Here is a 27,632-nt window from a genome sequence, read left to right as displayed (position 1 = left end):
AGAGGGAGAAGCAGGTTTCCTGCTGAGATGTGGGGCTCCATCCCAGGACCCTGGGATCCTGACCTGAGCCGAAGGCAGACACTTAACGACCGAGCCACCCAGGTGCCCCAATATACAGACTTTTGAGACACTGATTTTGCTACATGTCAACTACAAGATCAAACAAGGCTTTCTGCTAAAAAGCTGGAGGGTAGATTATAAAGAATTGGGTGTGGATGAGAAGGATGGCTAGGAAAATATGTCTACACATGAAAGATCCTTTCTCTGCTTGGTCTGCTTCCAATTTCTTCTTCCCTGACCCAGTACTCTCCTGGATCCCTATGCTTTCCTCATGACCAAAATGATTAGCTTGGGAGTATGAGCTGGGTGCAAATGAAGGCACTGCATCCTCTATGCCTTTGGCAGAGTTACCAAGGGGCACACACAGAGAGAGGTGGTCACAGGCATCTGTCCTCATGGGTCAGAATGCCAAGTTCCAAGACAAGAAAGGCACTGAGCCTGGGAAGTCATCTGTTCGTTCCCTGAGGTGCTCAGAGTAGAATGAAGGGATTCTATCCAAAGGACTTGGGATCTACACCTGTGTGTGCTGGAGCGACTGCCAGACATGGCAGCAGCAGATGGGCGCCATCTTTCCTCTCAACACCCATAGGCTCAATGACAGCACCTATCTACGAATGGCTGGCTGGAATCAAGAGGTGGTAAAGCACTTAAAGACCAACTGTTTCTTCCCTGATAGGAGAACACAATTCAGGGGAAGAGGACTGAGTAGACGTTCACATCCTACCCTGACAGAACTCTTGCACTCCCCAATCGCCTCCAATGGGGCCATGTAGTTTAGAGGAACATATAGCAAAACTTCTCCAGTCAGCTCCTGCCAAACAATTCATCTCACCTGGCACAGGCAGAAGGATAATTTCTTCTCTAACCTGAAGTTGGTTCTGTTTCAGAGGAGTATGCTAGACCCCTGCTTTATAGGTTTTTATTTGATGCAATTATAATAGTATATAAAATGTATACAAAGCACACATAATTGTATATAAAAATTGCTTTAAAAAGGCTTATTTAGCTAAAGTACAATTGGGAAAATTCTTATTTTTTTCTGCTTCCATAGTTAAGCTCATATCGAAGAGTCCTTAACTTACTGTTCTTTCAGCTTTTCATCCAGGACTCACCAAAAGAATCTGAAAAACTATTGTGCCTCAGTGCATGTTTCTAAGGTGATATCTAAAGTTTCTTATCAAAAGTTTAAATAGGTCCAACTTTGTATGATAACAAATGGTTAACTAGAAGTATCACGGGGATCATTTCATAGTGAACAGAAATATCAAATCACCGTGATGTACACCTGAAACTAATAGGATATTATATGTCAAGTACACTTCACTTTTAAAAAAAAAAAGTTTAAATAATACCAAAGAATATCATTTGCAGCATATAGTAAATATTGACACTTTAAAATGGAATAGTTTCATGACTCTCTTTAATGTATCCAACGTAATAACATACCACAGAAATTTGATACCCACAGTCATCCATTTTAAAATTAGATAAAAGGAGGCTACATTTGGAAATTTCATGGCATTCTTTTCTCTCCTTGTATTTACATTTCAATTCCACCTTCTCTGGAAAAATTTATCCCAGAGTAATACATGTTTTACACTTGAAAGTTTTATTCATCACCCTATCTCACTTCTCTGTGACCAAAAAATAAATAAATAAATAAATAAATAAATAAATAAATTTAAGTTTTATTTCCCATGACCATAAAGTTCTAGATGTTAAAAATTTCTACTGAACTAAGACATTACAATCATTAACAGATTATTATTGTACCAAACTAATGTTAAATAATTATTACAAGTAAAAAAGTAAATTTTAATTAAAAAAGTGATTCTTCCAAGGATCATAGGGGAAGGGAGGGGAAAAAATGAAACAAGATGAAACCAGAAAGGGAGACAAACTTTAAGAGACTTTTAATCTCAGGACTCAAACTGAGGATTGCTGGAATGGAGGGGGTGTGGGAGGGATGGGGTGTCTGGGAGATGGACACTGGGGAGGGTATGTACTATGGTGAGTGCTGTGAATTGTGTAAGATGATGAATCACAGACCTGCACCCCTGAAAGAAATAATATATGTTAATTTAAAAAAAGTAATTCTTAATGAGATGAACAAGGTAGCTTTGTTTTCCCAATGATGACATAGGTTAAAGGCATGGAAGAATATTATTCAGTGCTAAGTGAAACAGTTTAGCAATAATTCTACTTCTGTTTTTAGGTAGATCTCAATGCTGAGAAATCTTGTTCACATATAAGTAGAGTTGCATGTATTCTGTTATGAACACAATGTCATTACAGAAATTCTATGACTTATATGTCTATCCATGATATATTTTCTAAAATTATTTCAGGGGCACCTGGGTGGCTCAGTTGTTAAGCATCTGCCTTCGGCTCAGGTCATTATCCCAGGGTCTTGGGATCTAACCCTGCATTGGGCTCCCCCCTTAGTGGGGAGCCTGCTTTTCTCTCCTTCTCCCTGCTGCTCCCCCTACTTGTGTTCTCTCCCTTTGTATGAAGTAAATAAATAAAACATCTTTAAAATTATTTCAAATGTTCTATCAGATGACAAATCAATTGGGTCCTCCTTCAGTTTTGTCCAAAGTCAAAATGAGGAAATGACTTAGAAAAGGAGGTGTCACTGGGACACCTGGGTGGCTCTGTGGTTTGAATGTCTGACTCCTGCTTTCAGCTCAGGTCATGATCTCGGGGTCCTGGGGGATCCAGCCCTGCCTGTGTCATCAGGCTACCCCCTCGGTGGGGAGTCTTCTTCCCTGTCTCTTTCCTTCTGCCTCTCCCCAACTCTCTCTCTCCCCCTGAAATAAATAAATAAATCTTGAAAAAAATAAGGGGAAAAAAGGAGAGAAGAGGGGAAGGGGGATGAGGAGAGAAGAGGGGAGGTGAGAAAAGAAGAAAGAAAAAAGAAAAGGAGGTGTTGTTTAATAATTAAGGCCATTTAGTTTCCAGACACTAACTCAGCAGTTTTTTTATCATTTAAGGACAAAACAGTAGAACAGATTCCGGATGAGGAAAAGGTCTGCCTTTGTTTTGGTCCATCAGTAAAAGTAGGCTGGAGAGAAGAGCCAGCAAGTCTACTACAGCAGGCACACTCCCTTCAGGAAAGAGAATCTGAAAAGTGACTGAATCAGGGCGCCTGGGTGGCTCAGTGGGTTAAGCCTCTGCCTTCGGCTCAGGTCATGATCTCAGGGTCCTGGGATCGAGTCCCGCATCTGGCTCTCTGCTCAGCAGGGAGCCTGCCTCCTCCTCTCTCTCTGCCTGCCTCCCTGCCTACTTGTGATTTCTCTCTGTCGAATAAATGAATAAAATCTTAAAAAAAAAAAAAAGTGACTGAATCAAAACTGTCTGTGTCCACAGAGCCCTTAAGGAAGTCCACCGGTATCTCCTTCCCCACCGGGAGCTGCAGAACCCAGCCTGACAACTACCGTCCTCATCCAGCCAGCCTTCTCCTAACCCACTGCCTTCACCACAGATTACCTCCAGTCATGAGCAGATCTCCTCCTGGACACTGCAGCTCTTTCAGAACTCGGCTCTATGACACTGGCACCTCCTACCCGCAGGGCAGCGCCGCTTTCACCTCTCTAGTCAGACAAAATGGTTAAGGGCGCAAGAATGGAAGTCAGACAACCCCTTATCTGCTTCTCAACTCTGCCGATTTACCCGACTGTGTAAGCTTGGATGAGTTCTTAATTCCCTTTGGGCCTCAGGTTTCTCATCAATAAAATAGGGGTTTCACCAACAATTTAGCGAATGTGAGGATTAGATAATTCATAGGAAGTGCCTGGGGTGCCTGGCTTAGTCGGTGGAGTGTGCAACTCTTGAACTCAGGATGGTTGAGTTCAGGCCCCTCATTGGGCATGGAGCCTACTTAAAGTAAAAAAATTAAAAATAATACTAAATAAAGTGCTTAACACAGTGCTTGACTTTTAATAAGTGTAAAATAACCACTTTATTATTTTCTGTGACTAATTTCCCTAGTCCAGGGGCCAAGTTTTATTCATTTTTCTGTGCTCTGTGGAAAAAGGTCTCCACTGCATGTTTTATGCAACAGCTATAAGCATTTCAATTCTCAGAGGGCGCGGACTGGTGGCCTTCAATTTAACTCAATTCTGACACTATCTACCCAGAGATATTGTCAGATCCCACAGGCTGACGCCTCAGTCCATCAAGACTGCCCCTTCCTCTGATTCATTTGCTAAAGGGTCTCACAGAACTCAGAGAGGCAGCTTACTTATAAGATCACCAGTTCATTATAAAAGGATGGAACTCAAAAATGGCCAAATGGAAGAGGTGCAAAGGGCAACGTATGAAGAAGAGCCCTGAGCACCACTCACTGCATTGCCATGAATTCACCCACCCCTCAGAACCCCACCCTCTGGGGGTTTCTGGAGGCTTCAATATGCAGGAATGTCTGATGAAACCGTTGACCATCACCGATTCCACTCAAACTCTAACACTGCTCTTCTCCCCAGAAGTCATGGGGTGGGGCTGAAAATTCCAACTCCTTAATTACGGTTGGTTCCCCCTGGCAACCAGCCTCCATCTTTACGGACTTCCCAGAAGTCACCTCACCCACACAAACTCAGGTGTGGCTAAAAGGGGCTGGCTATGAACAACAAAAGATGCCCCTTTACCTTTACTGCTCTTATCACTTAGGAAATCCCAATGGTTTTAGGAGCTGCACCCCCCCCCCAGAAACCAGAAAAGAGAATAAAGACCAAATATGTATTTCTTACTATAAATCATAATATCACAGGTTTTATGCCAAAGAGGTGCTCAATAAACTCTTGATGAAGGGAAATGGCAAAGGGGAAAAAAAGTATCATTATGGTAACTCACTCAAGCTATGATATTTAATATACCCCAGGCCTTTGGTTTTGCTTGCTTTTCTAATCTTGGTAGCTATGCGTGGAATGCTAAACACTCATGGGAAGAGTGAAAATAATAACTTTTTAGAGAACATCTAACCAGACTTGCTATATATTAAGAAATCTTTTACGGAATGAAAATAAACATCAGCTTCAAGGCAGAATAGAAAAGAGTGCCAACAGGAAAACAGCCTTGAACAAACATACACCTGCCTATGTGATCTACCTGATGCTTCTCAGTTAACACTGTTCCTGCCTTTTCCTCTCTTTGCTAAGAAAAGGTCCCAAAGACCTAAATAATTCCTTAAAAAGAAAAAAAATGCCTTGATATAGCAGCAGACTGACCTGCTGCTCCTCTATAAATTAGCAGAACGTACTGTCTTCTCAAGAGTATCTGCAGAAACAAGTTGATCTAGTAAGTAAGGAAATCATGCAATAGTGGGAAAAACTGGAGATGTGTGTTTTCAAATAATTCGAAGCCTTTCACCTCTTTTATTTTCCGTTTACTTTCCAAATAGATGCCTTAATACACCAAACACCTGGGTTCACATCCGGACACTGTTCTTAGGGTCTGTGTAACCTTGAATAAGTACTTCATGTTCCTGAGCTTCAGTTCCTCAGGGGTAAAATGAGAATACCACCCACCTTCCCCATGGGGTTACCAAAAAAAGTAACGTTATCCACTGTTCAGGTGCAAGGAAACCATCTCAAATTAGGGATTCATCTTCAAGACATAGCAGGACCTCACAGATTAGAATTCATGGCTCCTGTCTCCTACCCTCATTCTCCTCTCAGAGCTGCGTGATCCTCCGGTGTTTCTCACAGTGTTTCTACTCTATTCTTTCTCTGTGAACCCACTTCTCTGTTTATGGGTGTGCCAGGAACCCGGGCTGTAACAGCAGCCCCAGAAGAGGTGGCTCTCCCCACCTGAGTGACTCATAATCTGGGCTCTGATCCCAGCTTCTCTGGAGAAGGAAAATGGGCAGTTTCCTCAGACACCCCATTCTCACCCTGGGAGATAGAAGAGAGCAAGGCCTCCTGGTCCCAGATTTGCATCGTGCATTGTTCAAAGTGCCAACCAGGGCACCTGCTCCACAGTGAAGGTAGTTCCTTTTTTTACCTTACCTCACTTAACCTCCTCTCCCTACACCAACGAAAATAACCTAAACTCTAGGAACTCAACCATTTTTCACATAGATACCAGTAAGTAAGGAAAGCAGATGATGGAAATCAATCCCAGATACTCTCTGACAGAGTCTGAAGAAGATGCTGACAGAGAAATCACTGTGAATTCTGAATCTGATAGTAAAACCAACGTGGGACATTCTCAGATGCCATCTGCCTAGGAGGAGATCCATCTCAAAACAATCTCAAGCAGATGACAGATACCCTTGAGCCTCCACCTGTAAAGAAAGAGGGGTGAAAAAACAAAAAAAAAAAATCATCTGAATGGTTTGTAAAATCAAGGCAGGGACTCAGGAACTGTGACCACAAACAATTGCCAAGGTGGAAACAACTCATACTGCTGATTTCTGAGAGAACAAGTAGGTTCACAAAAAGACTAGTCTTCAGTTATAGTCACAGAGAAGTCGAACACAGAGACAAAACACAATGCAAAAACCTGTCCAGAAAGACCTCTTTCTCTGTGTACCCAGCAAGATAGTACTAATTTCTAACCATGAGTTAACCAAAGAGGTAAAATCCAGATTCATCTGGTCAATTCTGACTAAAAGAATAGTTTGAAAAAGTGTATTAATGCAAAGCTTGCTGCAATTAATTTTATTCAGTTTGTCAGTAAGAATTTCATTTGGGAACTCAAGTTTTGAGGAACCAACCATACTTTTGTATACAGAAGTATGCAAAAAAAAAAAAAACAGTGTATATTTCTAATGAGAAAAATGTATTTCGTGATCTTGGAAGATATTTTTCACAAGTCTGTAAGGCTTCTGAAATGATGATTAAATTTAAAAATTTTTAAAGAAAGCTTTCCAAAATCTTTTTTCATGTTTGGTCCTTTTAACTATATGACAGAGAAGCCAAAGAATTAAGAAGAGAGACCTTTAGCAAGAAGAAGGATCTCAGGGCACCTGGGTGGCTTAGTGGGTTAAGAGTCCAACTCTTAATTTCTGTTCATGATCTCAGGATTGTGAGATGCAGCCCCCAGTCAGGCTCCATGCCCAGCAGGGAGTGGGTTTCTCTCTCTTCCTCTGCCCCTAACCCAGTGCAATGTTCACTCCCTCTCTCCAGAATAAGTAAATCTTAAAAAAAAAAAAAAAAGAAAAAGGAATAAGAGGGATCTCTAGTGTTTATGTACCCAGTTCATTTATTTTATGGAGAATGAGATGAAAGATCAGAATGCTGAGTGACGCGTCACAGGTCACAGCCAAGTTAGACTCCTGCAGGAATTCAAATTTACTCGAATCAGTTACCTTTTTCTCTCCTTGCACTTTACCACATAACTTCTCAAGGCAGCTAGCTGCTTAAATAATCAGTCAAGAGATAATCTAGGGGGCGCCTGGGTGGCTCAGTGGGTTAAGCCTCTGCCTTCGGCTCAGGTCATGGTCTCAGGGTACTGGGATCGAGCCTCGCATTGGGCTCTCTGCTCAGCAGAGAGCCTGCTTCCCTCTCTCTCTGCCTGCCTCTCTGCCTACTTGTGATCTCTCTCTGTCAAATAAATAAATAAAAATTTTTTTTTAAAAAAAGAGAGAGATAATCTAAGACTCTGTCAGCAGGAGTTCTTCTAGTCCAGATAAAAATAAAGCAGGAGGGATGCCTAGGTGACTCGGTCGGTTAAGCTGCTGCCTTCAGGTCAGGTCATGATCCCAGGGTTCTGGGATCGAGTCCTGCATCAGACTCCTTGTCGGCAGGGAGCCTGCTTCTCTCTCCAGCCTCTGCCTGCCATTCTGCTTGCTTGTGTGCTTGCTTACTCTCGCTCTCACTCTCTCTCTGACAAATAAATAAATAAAATCTTTTAATAAAAAAAAAAAAGGAAGCAGGAATCACAGATCTGGATCATTATCTCAGTAGAAGAACTAATTCTGATTTGTTACCTTGAAGGAGTGTCACAATCACAGCTCTCTCAAACAAAATTAACACTGTTAAATTTTCTAGATAGCCTCTCCAGAACGAGCCACATGACAGTCCTGATCAGAATGGCTTGTTTGAATTCCCGTATATGAAAATGTATACTAATTTCTTCCCTTCCTGTCTTCTTCTGACCCAGAGAGAATAAGCAAACACTCCGCAATGCCTAAAGACCTATCACGACACAATCTTCCAGACACTTGTTAAACTGCCCAGTGACTCTCATGCAGATCCCCTCCAGGTTCCAGAACACGCTGCACTTACAAATCACTTTACCTCTTTGGAGTAAGTTTCCTTACCCCTGGCACAAGGTGACTGTCCTATAATTCATCTGATCCAAGGACTCTGGGTCCTACCTTGAGTTTTCTCCTTTGAAAGAAAGCATGCTGTGACTTAATGACCTCTAATACAATGTTCTGGATTAAAATGTACAGATATGAGGGCGCCTAAATGGCTCTGTTAAGCATCAGACTCGTGATGTCAGTTCGGGTCATGATCTCAGGGTCATGAGACTGAGCTCCACAGAGCTCCACACTTGATGCAGAGTCAGTTTGAGATTCTCTGTCTCTGCCCCCACTCCCAATCCTACTCTTGCTCTCACTCTCACATAAATAAATAAATAAAGTCTTTTTTAAAAAAATGTACAGATATGAATGTCTTATGCCCCTTGCTCTGAAGTTTGGAGTTGTATCTGTTACAACACAATAGAAATCCTGAATTTTTAATTTCATATGATCAACCTTGAACTGTTCTGTTAGTTTTCCCATAAATTATGAGGCATGTTTCCTAGCATAGTATGTGTCCTCATCTAACCTTTTCAAAAACATATCCGTTAGAGACCTGAATGAGCATCTGAAATCATTTTGTGAACTCAATGCATCACGACAATTACCTGTAGAACTTTTAAAAAAGTAACATGGTAAAAAAAAAAAAAAAAAGGCAAATGCTCTTTTTTATTTGACAGAAAGAAATCACAACCAGGCAGAGAGGCAGGTAGAGAGAGAGGAGGAAGCAGGCTCCCAGAGCTCGATCCCAGGACCCTGAGATCATGATCTGAGCCGTACGCAGAGGCTTTAACCCACTGAGCCACCCAGGCGCCCCAAAAGGCAAATGCTCTTAAAGAATATATAGTAAAAAACCTGTATCCTATTTCTGATCCCCAGGCTTTCAGAAACCCTTTCCAGAGCCATTACTGTTACTAGTTTCTCATGTATCCTCTGTGCAGGTATATACGTACGCACAGTCCCCATCTCTGATTTTTGTACTTTTATACAATGGGAACATAGTAATACTGCTGTCCTCTCCCCCACTTTTTTTCCTTGCTTATACCATGTCCCAGAGATCACTCCATATGAGCAAAAATGTACCACCTTTTTGCTTTTCCTCTCTAAAATGACCTGGGTTCAAATTCCAGGCCTGGGGCCCTAGACAAGTCCCCCTCTGTCTTGTCACCTACACATTATGAGTCACAGCATCTTCTAAAAAAAAAAAAAAAAGGAGTGCGATCCTATCTGTGGGGTGCCTAGTATAGTGCCAGGCACACAGTGATGCTCAGTGACTGCCGGTCATGAACACTGCTCTCCCTGCGGAGCTCTTCAGGGAACCCGGCCTTTCACGGAAGATGATGGAGGACTGCAGAATTAGACCAACACAGAATCAAACCGTGCCCTCAGATTTCTTGTAAAAGGGACGTGGTAGTTCCGTGGGTTACACAAGTTTTCTTTTATTAGGCCAGTTCTCTACTAATGGATATTCAGGTAGTTTCCAGTCTCTGTAATGACAAACATGGCAATAGGTCTGCTCATATTGTATAAGTAAAACAGCAGATCTAATAATGTATTGAGGTTGGGACTTAACTTGCAAAATCCTGGATCCAGAGCCCTGGCTTCCATTTATTCCTCATTCAACAACTCTGCTTTCTCCTCTCTGAGTACTTTGCTCTTTGCCCTTTGTCATCAGTTCCCATTGTCTGCTTGATATGAAAAATGAACATGGGTAGGCCTAGCAACCAATTACTCCAAATAGGAGAAACCACCTTTACACAGAAGACGGAATGAATATCTGAATTCTAAAACTATCATACAATCCCATCAGATTATGAATTCACTGTAAAGAATCTGTTGTTCCCAATTCATGGCCATGGAATCACCCAGTGAGGCTGGAGAGTGGTCAGCACGGGGTACAGGATAAAAATCAGAGAAGAAAATTGGCTACTCTGAGAAGGAGGAACACAACTGGCAGGACAGCCCCCAAGCCTGGGCTAGTAACACTGCCTGCCAGCAGCTGCCCTGGAGTACCCAGAGATCTGGAGGTAGGTAGGCGAGGCAGGAGAAACCTACACACACACAGCACTATGACTTGCCCACTTCCCAAACACCCTGTCTATATAAAACCTTCTAGAATAAAGGGTATCCAATTTCCTTCTGAAGCCCCATTTGCTCTCCACCATCACACTCAAAAGGCCACACCTCCTCCACATAATCTTACTGTCCTCTGGATGTGACACTGATGCGACAGGGTAAACACAATTCAGACTGACCGGGGGACTCCTGACTGGCTCACACTGTGTAGAGAGAGTTCCTTTGGTTTTGTAGAGAAAAACTCAAATATACCAAGCCCTACATGTACTCAACATTATGCTCTGGCCATTTCAGACAGCACCCCCTGAGAACAACCAGTGAGGCAGGGGGGTAATATCCCCATTTGACAGACAGAGAAACTGAGGCCCTGGCTGGTTAAATGTCTTCAGAACATTGCATGGTTAGGACATGGGCTACAGGGGCTGAACCTGGATTTATCAGAGGCAGCTCGCCAGATCACCCTGCCCCAGTCTGACATTGGTTTCTGCTCACACAGCTTGCCTTTATGCTTTACAAAGACTTTTAACACATATTTCTGATCGCCACAAGCCAAGCTGGGCTTCTGCTGACATCACATCTCACACAAAGTGCCAATCACAAGGAGTATTCAGTGAATGATCATTACTGTCCTGACGTGACTAGTTCTTGACAGCCCAGAGCTCTATACGGCATGAAATGAAGCTGTGCTTCACTCTACCAAAGCATCTTTCTGTCTCCTGCTCTGGCCTGCATCCGCTTCAGGTCATCAATGGATGCTGGTGAGCTCCCCACATGTGAGTCCAGAGCCGCATGGCACCATCATCCCCTGCTGGGGCCAACTAACCTGGTAACAGAAAAGTGCTTGTGCTGGCAGTCATGGAGTGCTGAATCCCATCTAGTGATGCTCACAGGGGATGCTGGGAAGCCCACAGTGAACCCCAGGAGCAGGTGGCTCAGCCATTCACACCAGCTGTCCATCAGGGTTCCAAAGAGGCAGGCCTCCCACCACATCTGGACCTCAGGGAGGTTAGCACACAAGAGACTGTCTTTAAAATGAAATGGCCAGTATTCAAAGTTCTGCTAAGTTTACATAAATATCCAAAATTGTATTCTTCCCTCAAAACACTAGAAGTTTTGGCAACACCAGGTCTACTCTCCTGCATAGAAACAAGGGACTTGGCTTGAGCAGCAGCTGTCTACTTATGGACTAGCACAAACCAACCTCACTCAGAAGTCATTTTTGTCAGCCCCTGGGCAGTGTGTCTGCAGTCTTTTCTACAGAGGCTGAGTGGGAATGCCAACATGTAGGCAGATCCTGCTTTTCAGTCATCCAAAGACTACACTGCAACTATTTATTTCTCTGTTCATCAGTGCGGTATGGTTAAGAGGCTAACAATCATAGCATTGTTTATCCATTGCAAATGGCTTCACCCCATACTTTTCTTCCAGCTAATTATGGATTACAGCCAAATATGCTGTCCGCACTGCCTACTTAGAGCCGATTCTCCTCTGACAGGAACCCACCTATGTGAGCTGCCAAGGCCTTGTCAGAGAAAGGGCTGTACAAATATGCACTTCTCCTTCCTGCCCTCTTGCCTCCTGCTTTACCCCCAAGCTCCCTCTGAAGCCCTGGAGATTTGCAGGAATGCTCTGGCGGGCTGCCCGGGTGCTGCCCTCCTGGGGTGGGGCAGAGGCAGGCGGGTGGGGTGCGGGGTGCGGGGCTCTTGACTCTGGAATGCACTTCCTCCTAGAGGTGCCTAGGCCTAATCTTTGTGGACTCTAAACACAATAGCTTTTTTGCTACCAGGGAATTTCTTACTCATGATGGAGAGGTTTTTTAAAAAAAAAAGGCACTTTAAATTTGCAGACAACTGAGATACAAGTTAAGGGGAGTAGTCCCTAAGTTAGACTGAACTATTTTAACTTAAGAAATAAAAGAATGTCTCCTACAGTAACAAATCATGCACTATCAATGTTATAAACTAACAAAAAAACAAAGGCCTCCTATCACAATTTTATTTTTATTATATATAGATGTTAAATGAGGTGAGAATTTATACCTAGAACTCCTGAAACTGTAGTTCTAAAGTTTTTTTTAGGGAAAATATCAGTAGAATTTAATCTACAAACATTAACAGCTGCTCTGTTTAGAGTTAAACAAAAATCTATCTTCTGTTTAACCGTAACTCCCATTTTTGCCAAATACAGTACAATCGAATTAACTTTTTCTATGTCTCAATATCAGCTTTCTGCCACTTTAATTGTCAAAAATTTTAAAGGAAAATTTAAATAACTGTGGCAATGTCATTTAGTAAAGTAATATTTTTGTTTCCTTTGGTCAGAAAAAAAGTAATTTAAAAAAACAAAAAACAAAAAACCCGAGAGCTATTGTTCCTTTCCTGCCCAGCCACCCATGAATGAGCCTCAGGAACGGGGAGCTTCTAAGGAAGGCGGCTGCCAGAGCTGGGAGTGTGGGAGGAGGAAGCGGAGGGCTGAAGGACTGCCTATAGTCCTATAGTGGCTGAGAAGGAAACAGAGGCCAGAGGACTACAGCAACCGAGTGACCTACAGGCCACTCCCTCAAGCATCCCCTCCTTCCCCCAGGCAGCGGCACCTTCAAGGGGACTGGCAGTGCGATCTCCGATCTCTATCTTCTATCTCCGTAGGCAGGCTTGACGCTAAGCACAGTAGGGCCTCAGGCTCACCAGAGTTCCTGCTCACAGGAGTCCCCTTCCTCTCACACACATCCCAGCCTAGTTTCACACAGAACCACCCATCTTCTTGGGGCCCAGCGGGGCTGTGGCAAGAAGCACAGCAGTGACTAATGTAGGTGAAGAGAGGAGGACCCTCTTCGAATATTCTGCTCTAAGTCTGAACCCCACCACGACCTTAAGAGTCTGCACGGTTGAGACCCCCGACTGGGTTCAATTGAGGCTCGAAGCAGAGTACATTCGAATTAGAGGAAAAAGAAAATATAAGATTTGAAAAATCAGAACAACATCAATCCCAGCCTCAACCACATCCTCCCTGTGTGTGACAGCAACTGTAACACCTCATCACTGGCATTTGCTACGTGGTCCTTCTGGACCCGGACAGTCACACCGTCACAGGGAGGGCCGCCTCTGGATCCCAGAACACATCAGTGGAATCTGGGCTTGATAAGTCAGGCTTAAAGTAATTCAAAATCAAAGTGAAAGGAGTACACAGCAAAGTCTTAGTTTCTAAACACAGCTTTGTTTAATCCTTTTTAGATTGAAAATGTTGAAAATACACTCTTATTTAAAATATATGTAATAAATTAGCATGAATGCTTTAAGCAATCACCACAAGGAGAGTCACTCAAGTTATACTTATAGTCTTCAAAACTTCGAGTGGCTTAAACATCCAAGAACTAAAGACTGGTTGAATAAGATGTCATGTCTGTACATCTGTGTGGCGGAAAATTATACAGATCTTAAAACAGAGCTAAGAACATTTCAAAACTTATTAGAACATATCCATGATATATTATTAAATAAGAAAAGTGGATTATAAAAGATTACTGTATCGCTTTTGCAGAAAAGATATACAAACAACTAGAAGGCTATATAATAAAGTGTTAAGTACTAGAAGAATGGAATTCTAGATTTTTTTCCATCTGAGATGAAAGATGGTTCTAAGTTTCCTAACTTTTCTTAAAACAAGTGTGTATGTATGTATATATGTAATTTTATGTAAATTCTACACCTAACATGGGGCTTGAACTCAGGACCCTGAGATCAAGAGATGCACGCTCTACCAATTGAGCCAGCCGGCTTTTATGATAATAAATACATAATGTGCTGCACTTTTTCTTTTTTTAAGTAAACTCCATGCCCAGTGTGGAGTCCAATGTGGGGCTTGAACTCACAACCCTGAGATCAAGACCCCAGCTGAAATCAAGAGTCAGAGGCTTAACATACTGAGCCACCCGGGCACCCCATGATGTGCTGCATTTTAAAAAGATTTCCCAGATGCTGAGAGGATGTCCTTGAGAAACCTGAGTGGTACATTCACCACACCCTCATTCCCTACAGAAGAGAGACTATGTTCTATTACAATACAAGATGAGTGGGGAGTGAGGGGATATTTGGGTTCAATACCATCCCCTGGGTTGTTCTCTGCATAAGAGAAAAACAAAAACATGGGTACCTAGGGGTGCCTGGGTGGCTCAGTGGGTGAGGCCCCTGCCTTTGGCTCACATCATGATCTCAGGGTCCTGGGGTCGAGTCCCGCATCAGGGTCTCTGCTCAGCGGAGAGACTATCACCCCTCCACCCCCGTCTGCTTCTCTGCCTACTCGTGATTTCTCTATCAAATAAATAAATAAATAATCTTTAAAAATTTTAAAACAAAACAAAACATGGGTACTTAGGTGGCACAGTGGGTTAAATGCTGACTCTTGATTTCAGCTCAGGTTGTGATCTCAGGGTCCTGAGATGGAGCTCTGGGGTCAGGCTCTGGACTCAGCATGGAGTCAGCTTCAGATTCTCTCTCTCTCTCACTCTACCCCTCCTGCCTGTGCTCACTCTATCACTCTCTCAAATAAATAAATAAATCTATTTTTAAAAAGAGAGAGAGAGAAACAAAATCATAAATTCCTGTTCCTAAATTAATCAGCTTCTAGAATTTGGGCATCTAAGGAGAGCCACACACCTATACATAAAGACAGTATTAGAGCAGTATTCTTCTTTTTAGAAGAAAAGGAGCTACCTGAGGTTTGTATAAAAAGAAAGTGTGAATCCCCCATCTCGAACAGGATGAAATGTTGACTGGAAGATGTTGTGGGTAATTTCATGAGGCAGCATGGGATCTGAAAGTTCGATTATTAATTACACCACACTGTATTTGATCCAAATGGGATGTAAGATTCATGTACAAAGGTAAATACAAAAAAATTAAGATGAAGATATTAACTATTAAGGCTAGAATTTTCATCCTAAGCCACCTATTTATTATATAATCTTGGACAAATTATCTTTTTAAATCTTCGTTTCCTCACCTGCCAAACAGGGATAATGATAAGACTCCTGTGACAAAGTAACCAAGTGCAAATCATGTCTTCTTTTTGCCACTGCAGAAGAATTTAATTTCTTCCCAGCTCAGGGAGAGGGAGGGACCTACAGTCAGATCTAATTTGACTTTGGAACAGTAAGTCAGGTGACATTCTCACAGTTAGGAGCTACAGAGCAAAACACTTCCGTAACAAATTTGGCATAAGGATTAAATGAAACAATGGATGTCACAATGCTATGTCAATGGCCATGCAATGTTCAGACAGAGATTACTGTTATTAAAAATTGCACTCATTTCTCACAATACGGTAAAAACAAAAACCGAGAGAGCTAGGTTCTTATCCCAGTCCTGCCCACGTCCTGCAACCGGAATTGTGTCTTCGTCATCTATAAAATGGGAACATACTCTCTGCCTTGCCCTATCTCACAGGGTTATTGTGGGCTCAAGTGAGACAGTATATGAGAAAAGTCCAGGGGCGCCTGGGTGGCACAGTCAGTTAACTGTCTCTTGGTTTCAGCTCAGGTCATGATCTCAGGGTCGGGAGATCAAGCCCCACGTCAGGCTCCATGCTCAGCATGGAGTCTGCTATTTCCTCTTCCTCTAATCCACACCCCCTCCTGCCCTCTAGGGTGCGCACTCTCTCTCTCTCATAAATAAATAAAATCTTTTAAAAAGTCCATGGAATGTGTTAGACAAGGGTGACCTAAAAGTAAATCAAACTCAGTAACGTGTAATGTCACTTTACAGTACAATTCTGTGAGTTCTAAACATTGAACATGGATTAAAACTGATTAGGTGGTTTTATTACAGAAGTAGGCTTCATTTAAAACAAAAAATCCGAGTAACCCAGATGCCCATCAATAGTAGAATGGATAAAGAAATGATCATTACACAGAATACTCACAGCAAGAGAAATGAATGCACTTTAGTATACAGGGCATACAGCAGTGACAGAAGCGAAACAGGAACAATACACATCATGATGCATTCACATAACGTTACAGATAGGCAAAATAAACTTGTTTGATCAGGGAAGGATATACAGTATTAAAAGTATAACAAAAAATAAGGAAATAATTACAAAGTCAGATGGGGATTGTCTCTGGCTGGGGAGGGAGGAGACAGCAAAGATGTCATCAGCCCAATAGGAAGGACTTTGGCACTGCAGGCTACGTTAAATTTTCTGTGTGTACGTGCAAGTGTACATATATATTCATGTATGTATGTACACTGTGATCACTTTCCTGCACATATATTTCACAACAAAAGACCAACAATTACAAAAAGTCCACTGAATTCTGTATAGATGAAGTTACGTCAATAGTGTTCCTTTTTTTTTTTTTTAAAGAACTTTTGGTAAGAGCTTCAGTTCTAATCTCAGATACATCAAGCCAAGAGATTACTCAGTTGGGATTTTATTTAATCTCTTCAAAAAGAAAATATAATCATCAAGCAGGTTGTGGTGATTCAGGCTACTGGTCTACTTATTAGTAATTTCTAATTGCTGGGACATTTTCAGGGCACATGAAACATTCTACCATTAACAAAAGAAAACTACATGGCTGTGCCCACCCACACATATCTCACACCACCACCCTAAAAGGAAATGCAAAGTTACTTCAGTGACTTACCAGTTGGCTGTGTTTGTGCTATTCTCTTTGGGTAGGTCTTGCTTCGACTTCTTGCCACATTCTGATCTGGCCGAGGAAGCTGAATAGAAAGATCTCGACTCATTTGCAGAGCTGTCCTGCCACTTGGAAATGCAACATTTTGGTTAGCACAGATAAAACCACACAGCCACAAAATTAAGCCCCTGCTCACTCAGAATATCTACAATGTCTGGAGAGGGAAAAAAGGACAGACTCATGCAGGCCATGAGTATATAAGCGTTTTCAATTGGTTCTCACTGCAATGTTAACCAAGGGCTAATAGGAGAGTCTTAGATCTTTCAGAGGGAGAAACGGAGAAATTTATTAAAGGAGTTAGGTTTAGACTTAAGCAGAATGATGAGCTATAAATAGGGGATGCTCATGGTCTTCTAGCTCTACAACTAAAAAATAAATTACAGTGGGCTAAAGTAAACAACAGCAATGAATCGTACGTCTCTGGGTTATACTTACACAGCAAGTTGTAAAGCATCCCTTCCCCCACAGGACCACTTGGTATGATTTTACCCTGAACCCTGCTGTGGCATAATCCACCATGCATTATGCTCTCCTCACTTGCACCAGATCAAGTTCCCAGGAAGATTCAGAGCTAGCCCAAAGCCCATGCAAAGTGCAGCTTCTCTAAAGAGTCAGAGGACGCAAGGAGGTGAGTTCTCCTTGGGAATGGACTAACCTTCACGTAATCTTCCCGAGCAATTGTGCAATTCTGTTTGCTGGATTTCAGTGAACATTCATCTTACTGAAAAATTATTCCACAGCTGCTGAATTTGAGCCAATGAGTGACCCTGACTTTCAGGGGATAATATCATTCAGGCACAGGAAAAATACATTTCTGGATGTTTTGATTCATCACAAAAAGAGCCACGTATGGGAGGAAAACGGACTTTTAATGGCTCAAATCTTATTCCTCCTACATTTACAGGATAATTATTAGTGACTCTCTCCCCAAAAGAAAGGAGACTCAGAAAGCAAAATTCACCTCCTATGTGCTTCTGTGAAAGTCTCCCCTAGTGACTACCCCAATTACCTTTACTAGAAATAAAAAGATGCTTAAAATACTCATAAAAGGAACTCCTCATCAGGCTAATTGGGGAGCCCACTTGGTATGAACTACCGCGGGAATTTAGATGGCAGGTTCTGTGAACGTGCTTCGTGTTTAATAGTTCACAGGAACCAGGCAGAAGGGAGAGGAGAAAACCTGTGACAGATTTTCTTTCACTTGAAATTTAATTTTTTTTTAAAGGTAGCCCATAAGGTAACACAAGTAGCAATATCTTTCTCCTGAAAAGCTTAAAAAAAAAAATCCACATAAAGAGCAGAATTCCATTATTATAAATGGTTTGAGGTATAAAGATAAGAGCCACTTACAACAGACTTTCTCTGTTATCAGAAAGACTCGGGTACTGTGTACCTCACTGCAGAGAGGAAGAAACATTTGTCCTAAAAATATAACCCAATATGTGGGCCACGGTGGCATTTTATAATGAGATTTTACTTTATCATACAATTTTTCCTCATGGTTTCTCTCTCAGGAATAGAGGAAAAATAAGAAAATCCTATTACAAGATTAATAAAACTATGGTCCAGAAACATAAACTGATCTGCCCCAACCTGTACAGGGCTCCAAACCACAGTCAGTCTTCTGACCTCCAGACGGCTGTCGCCCAGCAGAACACGGAGCCGTCTGGTTTGAGGTGACAAGGCCCGCTTAAATCACAGCTCTGCTACCATTGTGTGGTCTTCAACAGTTTCTTTTGAAAATCTCTTGGAGCCTCATTTTCCTCATTGAAAATATATTTCTACTTAGCAGTCTCTTTCTGAGCAGAAAATTCGTGGACAGTATTAGTATTTCCATGTAGCAAAAAGTATGGGATGAAAATAGAGATTCACAATGTAAAGTGTGAGATTTCCTATACCTGTCTAGTGGCTCTGTGTAGTGACAAGAAATAGCTTTGCTTCCCCCATAATCAGCCACTTCCCTGCCTCCTTCCACATTGGCCCACACACCCTGCTGGGGAGGGCAAAACTGGCAATCAGTGGGGTAAGGGAGAGGGAACAAATGTAAAGACACCTGGGCTCAAATCCCAGCTTTGCCACTTATTGGGTCAAGGTCTGTCGTTCAGTTACTTTATTTTGGGAGGTGCTCAAATTTCTCATCTGTATAAATGAGAATATAACGCCTCCCTTGGCAGGTCATTGAACAGATTAAATAAAGTAACACATTTAAAGCACCCGGCACAAAAGAGGTCCTCATGAGAGCATGGTCTCCCCCACACTTCAAGAAATGTGGGAAGTTCATGTGATTTCAGTCCTATAAGAAGGTCAGCTGTGTCCCCAGGGGGATTTCTCATGCCTAATTCTCATTTCTGGAGTATAAATTCTATACACCTCATTCCTTCATTCTAACCAGGAGTCACCTACTAACTTAACAGGTGAAGGCAAAGTTAGTTTTCGAGGGGCTCAAAGAAAAAGCTCTCAGTGCATAACAAAATATTAAACAGAACTTATTTCAAATTATTCCTATCTGATAATAAAACAACACCACAAGAATTAGATTTCTGATTCCAGCTCAGTTTACCCACAAATTTTGAATTTTTGAAAGGACTGGCAGTCACAGGTCACTAAAAACATTGAATTTTTTCCTTTTTAATAATTCCTATTTCTAAAGGATGTTGGAATCTTCTTGGTATTCTGTAAGCCCCAAGATGCAGGAAAGAGTGTAAAGACTAGAACTCGGTCTTCCTCCATTACACACACACCACTATGAACACAGACACAATTATACTCACAGAACACGCAGACACCCACATTCACACACCACAACCACTTGTCATGCTGTTCTTTATCCCCCAGGCTCTGAAGGCCTGCTGGGTAGAGGAGGGGGCTGCCCGTGTTTCCAGAGCTCTGCTTTTATTCCATGGTTTCTCCAGAGTGTTTCAAGAAAGGAGTAACCATATGATGTTTGTTAAAGGCTGGTTGCTTTTCTTCTTTCGACAGTTAACGGTCCACGGGCTGGTGACCACCCAGCAGTCAAGAGACCCACCTCTGCATGAGCCTAGCTCTGGGCAGTGGGCTGAAACATCTTTCTTCAGGGATGGTGTAATGTTAATGCTTCCTACACAGACACGGAGACTTGGGTTTCATTAAGACTTACTGGGGAGTTAATACCATCCACAAAATTAGAACAGATTTAGCAGAGCTTCCAATTCTGCAAAGGTTACCTTTAATTACTTTCTCAGAAGAAATGATATTTAATATGCAAAATCCAATAACCTGCTAATAATAATTCCCAGTAGCCACAACATTTGCATTTCAATAAATTTGAGAAATCAGGTATGGGTAAATTTGTGGAAACCAACTACAGCATATGTTAAACAGCATAATTACAATTTTAATAGCATGAACACTGGCAGATGCCTTTTCACTAGCTTCATTTCAGTGACAAGGAGATAGATTTACACATTCTCCTTATAACCCCCAAAATGTTTTATGCCCCAACTGGAAAAACAGCCCAAATACTATCAGCTCTTCTCAATATAAAAGTAAATATTCTTTCCTTAAATTCCTGATTTATTATAGCACTAACTAGGGAAGAACCTTAATAACCCGAAGGTTAAATTTTTAAGTATCAATGAACAGTTTCATACAAATACCAAGAACATCTATAATATAATATTAGTTAAGTTTTTTTTCTTAAGATTTTATTTATTTATTTGACAGAGAGAGATCATAAGTAGGCAGTGAGGCAGGCAGAGAGAGAGAGGGGTAAGCAGGCTCCCCACCGAGCAGAGAGCCCAGTGCGGGGCTCGATCCCAGGACCCTGAGATCATGACCTGAGCCGAAGGCAGATGCTCAACCCACTGAGCCACTCAGGCACCCCAATAATAGTTAAGTTTTAAGTCATCAAATGAGCAAGTACCCAAGTGAATAATATATAACGATTAATGCACTGAGCATTTATTATTAATCTCTCTTTTATTGACTATCTCTCATTTCGAATTCAGGACCAAAAAAAAGTTGGTTAAAAAAGAGGAGTTTAAGTCTGGCATATCACTGTCCTACCAACACCTGACTTGGCTTTATTTTTAAGTCTCCTAGGTAAGTATTTCATTTAGTGATGTCTCCAGTGGAACTGACAGAACAGTGTCCCACTTTCTGAGTGGCACTCCTACACCCTACCTGAGTTTTACGGGGCCTGGGACCTGCTTCACTGCCTGAATAATGCTGTAGCTTTTTGAAAACAGAAGTGGTTAGACCAGATTCTTTGTATGTCTGGGCACCTAATACCTTGGCTTGCAAGGTCTCTAACAAATTGAACTGAAACACAACAAGTTCTTTTTTACAACATCAAAGGTTCCCATTTTTAATGCTGGTATTAGACTCAATCAGCCTTTTCCTGCAACATGTTCACGTTTGCCTAATGGCCAAAGGCAAGGCCTCTTGAGTTAGTCTGCCAGGAAGGGGACCACCCCCATTTCCTTCTTCTTGTCTGGGTTACCTTGAAGAGTGACTTGACATCTCTGAATCTTAGTTCCTCACCTATTAAGGAGGATAAGGTTACGAAGACTGCAATGATTCAAAGAAGCAATAAATGGAAAACATTTACCACCATACATGGCACTTAGTAACTGCTCAGTAAAGTTTAGATATAATTACAGCACTACTATATGTAGGCTTCCTGCAGCAGGAAACATGATTTGATCCACAATATAAAGTACACATTGTGTTACAACAGGGGATCAAGTGAATGTCTGAAGAACACCATTCAGCTCCAATTCAGGATATCTACTTTGTTTCATTATCACAACCTAATTAGAAACAAAGTAGTAATTGTATAGAAATGAATGTCTGAAGATAATAAACCTTACCACATTCTAAAAGCCCTAACTTACACCTGAAAGGCTGTTTTTGTCAAGTTATTTTGGTTTTTCGTTTTCTAGAGATACGGGAGACAGAGAGAGAGAGGAGAGTGGGGAAGGGGCAGAGGGAGAGGGAGAAACAGAATCCCAAGCAGGTTCCACACCCAGCGTGGAGCCCAAAGAGGGGCTCGATCTCATGACCCTGAGATCATGACCTGAGCCAAAATCAAGTTAGGATGTCTAAGTGACGTGCCAACCAGGTGCCCCTGTCAAGAAAGTTTTAATAAACTGATACACTTTTGAAATTCATGAGGACTGTAGAAAAAGAAAAAAGATTTAAGTCATAAACTTTAATGTGCATGTATGTGGACAACTGAACTCAATATTTATTTATTCATATACACACACCCTTCCCCAAGGAAAAAATGCCATTTACCTATACCGGTGCTTATAACTCATGGATCCAAACTTGCTGAGTTTTCTTGACAATGAATTTGATTCATTTTCTGGCATTCTAATAAATTTTTAAAAGAAAATTAGATAAGAATTCATAAATACAGGTATTTATACAACACTTGAGCAAAAGCTATGGAGAAAACATAGTGCAACACTTTTTCACAGCTCATCGAAATATTTTATTTATTCTACATGTTGACAGGATATAATAATCAGTTATTTTAAGCTAAAATTTGAAATACAACCATTCTCTAGGATTTTACATAGATCAACTTAATTTCTCTCGTTAAGAATTTTGTCACTATGTTGATTTACCCATGCCATGGTTTTCATGGTAAATCTGATTATGGTGTTTCACTTTTCCTTATATATTGGGACTTCCCATCCCAGGGTACTTTCAACAGACACCTTCCATGTGGTGCTCATTGGCCCAGGCCCCACTGGCTTAGAGGTGATGTCTCACACCTGCTGGGCCACATCCTTCACCTAATATAAACTCTATAAAGGACACTGGTCACTGTATAAGAATAGTTCTCCAACATCGTACTATTTGGGAGAAGTGCTCCATGCACACCAAACAGGAATTAGGGGAAGAATGAATCTAGCTTGAAATTTAAAAGCAAAAAATAAAGCATTAATATATTACCTGATAGGATGTAGTTTTATCTTTACACCATAAGGACTGAAACAAAAGTGTTGCCACAATCCACTGGTGTATTCTTTACCCTCATCTCACTTCACCTCCAAGGAGCATGTGACACGGTTGCCAATTTCTTTTTCACCAGGGCATGTTCCTCCCTAGTTCCCATTTTCCCATACACACTCCTGGTTACTCCTCCTTATACTCCCTCATTGGCTCTTACTGCCCTCTAAATGCTGGGAGGATCCCACAGGTCAGTCCTTGACGATCTGCTTCTCTTTCCTCACTTTTGCCACAGATGACTTCATCCAGTCCCCTTTGCATTAATTACCTAGTAATTATCAAGACAAGCCTTGGTTTTCCCAAGAGGCCTATACACCCAACTGCCTACTCCACACCTCTACTTATATGGCTAAGAGGCATTTCAAATTCAGTATAGCCACAGAACATTTAATTTCCATTACCAAAGCTGCACTCTTTATATATAAACATACTTGACCCTTTCTTGTATTAGGAGAGAAGAAGGTATCTGTGTGTGTGTGTGTGTGTGTGTGTGTGTACGAATTAATATGATCCAGAAAATCAGGTGGCTGAAAAAAAATTAATAGAGGAGAAACACTTCTAAATTTCTACTGTAGACAGAAAAGAACTCTTGTTATAAAAACAAATCAATTTTCATTTATTAAAACATGCATAAAACTTTCATATTAACATACCTAAAAAATGTATGATGTTCTACACTACACTTCCAAAGATGCTTGCAAGCTGTCTTACTTCGAGCTTCAAAAAAGAATGAGGTTTCATTGCACTGAGAGAAGAGAGAGAGAGAAATAGAAATTACTGACCATAATGTTCTTTGTGTGACAGCCACCTTCCAGTTACCAAAAATTCAAGTAAGCAGAGAGACATTATTAACACATAAAACAAAAACCAATTACCTCCTGGTAACGATTTTTGGAGTGTTGCCTTAAAACCACCTTTACTCATTAAAATTACGAAATGTAAGTTCCACGTAACTCTTAGTGGCATCACCTTTGCCGCCACGCGACCAGGGATCATCGGGGCATGGCACGGAAGGACTGTAAACATTTCCATCATAAATGGGCACCCCAACAGGACATCACCGGTGAAAAGGAAATGCCCATAAATCCAGTTCTTAGCTGGATTATTTTTTTTAAAGATTTTACTTATTTATTTGACAGACTGAGAGAGATCACAAGTAGGCAGAGAGGCAGGCAGAGAGAGAGGGGGAAGCAGGCTCCCTGCTGAGCAGAGAGCCCGACGTGGCTCTCTCGATCCCAGGATCCCAGGATCCTCTACTGAAGGCAGAGGCTTTAACCCACTGAGCCACCCAGGTGCCCCTTAGCTGGATTATTTTTAAGGAATATACAGGCCCCATTTAAATTGATGCCTAAAGAATCTCAAGAGGTGCCCCTCTGAGGAGCGACCACCACAGCAGTGTCATCCAAGCATGTCCAAATCATGTCTCGGAGCTTCTGCATTCTGTACGCAGTCACTGGGTGAATTAAATAAATAAATTAATAAATAATAAATAAATATTAAATAAATTGATAAATAAATAATAAATTAAATAAATAAATAAAAGGGGAAAGAAAGAAATACATGCTATGACAGAAGTAAAGTACACAACAGGTATACATTAAATTTCAACTATTATTTTAATCCCATGGTTACTTACCTACATTTAATAGATAAGAAGTCATTCTAATTGGGCAGGAGATACTCTTTATTTTTTTAAGTGACTGAATCGCAAACCAAGCAAAATATAATAGAAGTACTAAATAATAAACCCCAAGTCCTGTGAAGGTCTGTTATTGGTTTTTAGCTAAGACAACATGAGCAAACTCAAGTCTCAAAGGCAGAAATGTCCCTGGAATGAGGTTTCTACGGATATCTAAACACAAAACTGGCAAGGCAGAGGAGTCACTGAAAGGATCCTCCCCACCTTTTAGTAAGGACAGAATATTTATATGCATGAAATTTCTTCCAAGTCCATCTGGAATGAGGCTGCCCAGTTAGAGGTTTATTTGTAAGATGAAAGCAAGTGAGGACAACAGAGCCAATCTGTGCGTGTTACAGCAAGGCCGCCTGTAACTACAAAACCTTGTGAAGTGAAGGAAAGAACATTAGACAATTCTCAGGTTTCTGTCTTGGGAATGCTACCTAATAAAAGACAGCAAGTGGGGGCGCCTGGGTGGCTCAGTGGATTAAGCCGTTGCCTTCGGCTCAGGTCATGATCTCAGGGTCCTGGGATCGAGCCCCGCATCGGGCTCTCTGCTCTGCAGGGAGACTGCTTCCTCCTCTCTCTCTGCCTGCCTCTCTGCCTACTTGTGATCTCTCTCGCTGTCAAATAAATAAATAAAATCTTTAAAAAAAAAAAAAAAGACAGCAAGTGGAAGAAGTTGGGGATTTGGATGGCAAGCCAATGGACAGCACGTTCAGGAGATTTGGATTTTGAGATGCCCATGGAATGGGGAACTAAAGACCCCAAGGGGGCCAGGAAACATGCAGACGCTCGGGTGAAGGGACAGGCCATCCCTGCTGACACGGATGATTTCACCCGAGAGCAAAAAGAGACTGTGCAGGGAGACAGAATGAAGTGCGTGAAGATAAAATCACAGCCAGGATGCTTGTGAAGATGCAGGGTGAGGGGTCAGAATGGACCAGGAAGCAATGATGTTGAAGAGGCTGGGAGGAGAGCGCAAGTCTCAAGTGACCTGGAAAGGTCAAACGGGGTTTGAAAGGAGGTGACTGCCTTTCATGGTAGGAAATCTTCAGTGACTTTCATGAAAGGGGTAGGAATTACAAAATTAGAGATAAGGGAGAAAAGTTAATGAGTTCAGAAAAGGTTTTCCTCAAAAGCAAAAGAAATGGGGGGAAAGGGGACACAGGAAATCACAGATCTTTGGGGTAAGGGTAGGAAAGCAAGCATCCCACCAGGAGATGGGAATGCTTAGAGGGGAGGGGTTTTTTCCTTTTACTTCTGTTCTTTTAATATATAATATACATACATGGTACAAATGCCACAAGTTACCAAAATGGACACACGCTGATAACTAAAATCTCCCTCCCACCACTGCTCCTAATCCCCTTCCCCAGAGGCAACCACTATTACGAGTTTCTTATAGAATAAGTTCATGTTTTTAAGGTCACTGGATTACCCAAAAATATGATGCACAGGTCATTTCCTTTAAAATAACTTTGCTTGTGATTACATTGTATCCGGATAAATGATTAAGATAAACTGTTTTTCAGGACCGGCTGTCCCCTTCCCCCTGCCACCACCCACCTCAGTATCTACATCCCACCTTCCTGTCCCTTCCAACTAAAGCACCACGAGGGCCAGGACCTCCTTATTATGACCGACAAGAAATGGTAGCCAGGAAGGACTACTCTGTAACATTGAGACTTGAACTAAAATTTTAGCAAGAGCATCCACAAATAAGGTGGGATTTGCATACCCAAAATCAAATATTCAAAAAGTTATTTAATTAAATATTTCTACATATGTAGAAATTTATTTAATTACATATTTCTACATATGTAATTAAATAACATTTATCCAGGTTTCTAAAAATGGAGGAGAAACAAAATGCATTCAAATCTTAAAAATAAAGTAAATCCTCTCAAACTTTTCTTGGGCTGTTTTCATTTTACTCTTGACATAAACATCTATATTCTTTTTCTTTTCAAATAGAGACCCAGCCACAGGATATTATATGTATGTATTTTTTTTTAACCATCATTACTTTATGAAAGGAGAAAAGGTATTCAAGATCCAACCAGAATTGGTTTTCTCAAGTTTCCTTGGGTACAGATATATTAAAGGAACAAAAGAGGTTCCCACAGGCCTCCTAATTACTTCTGCCATGTGCAAATGACAAGTATGAACGCATTCTCCATTAATACAGGGCTGTAACACCAGCTGCCTGGTTTTTATCCCACTCTTAGCAGGATAAGCCAAATACTTAAAGGAGGGTTAACCAAAGGAAAAAATAAACCAGGAATTCTGAGTAAATTCCATGCATTTTTGCCACTGACAGTAACCATTGGCATGAATGGGGCTGATATGGCAGCACAAAGGTCTCTCTCTCCTACTAAACCTTTTCCAAACAGACACAGACAATTAGCACCTTTCCATTCATTCTTACAAAGGTGAGTAGATACAACTTCAGAGGTACATTCCAATCTGCTGCTAAGATACTTTATCCAAGCACCAACTGCTTGCTTTTGGCAAAACCACTCAAACACCTTTATAACTTTTGTCACTTCATGCCAGAAAAAAAGCTATGTTCTCTCTCTCTCTCTCTCTCTCTCTCTTTTTTTTAAAAGTAGGCTCTACACAACAGTGTAGAGTACAACATAGGGCTTGAACTCACAACCCTGAGATCACCACCTAAGCTCAGATCAAGAGTCAGACAACTAAGCCACACAGGTTTTTTGATACAGGTTTTTATAATATTTTTATTTTATACACCGAGCATTTCAATCACCTGTAACTTGGATACTGTGTGGGGGTTTCACTGTACCTTGGAGCCCTAGGTAAACTTGGCTCAAACTCCCAGTTCTATCACTTGTGAAAATTCAGGACCT

General features: G+C 41.4%; 1 protein-coding gene across 2 annotated transcripts in view; it reads right to left on the bottom strand.

The window, feature by feature from the left end:
* The window catches only part of EPB41L4A (erythrocyte membrane protein band 4.1 like 4A), a 257,445-nt gene that overhangs the window by 57,635 nt on the left and 172,178 nt on the right, over positions 1-27,632 (bottom strand). For both annotated transcript variants that reach the window (XM_046000708.1, XM_046000707.1), the window contains exons 11-13: positions 23,735-23,826; positions 22,359-22,436; positions 17,028-17,149 (exon numbers count right to left, since the gene is read on the bottom strand). In XM_046000708.1, coding sequence (XP_045856664.1) covers positions 17,028-17,149; positions 22,359-22,436; positions 23,735-23,826 — 292 coding nt within the window. The remainder of the gene's footprint in view (positions 1-17,027; positions 17,150-22,358; positions 22,437-23,734; positions 23,827-27,632) is intronic.

Source organism: Meles meles, chromosome 3, assembly GCF_922984935.1.
Source record: "Meles meles chromosome 3, mMelMel3.1 paternal haplotype, whole genome shotgun sequence".
Lineage (NCBI taxonomy): Eukaryota > Metazoa > Chordata > Mammalia > Carnivora > Mustelidae > Meles > Meles meles.
This window is presented reverse-complemented; position numbering and strand designations above follow the sequence as displayed.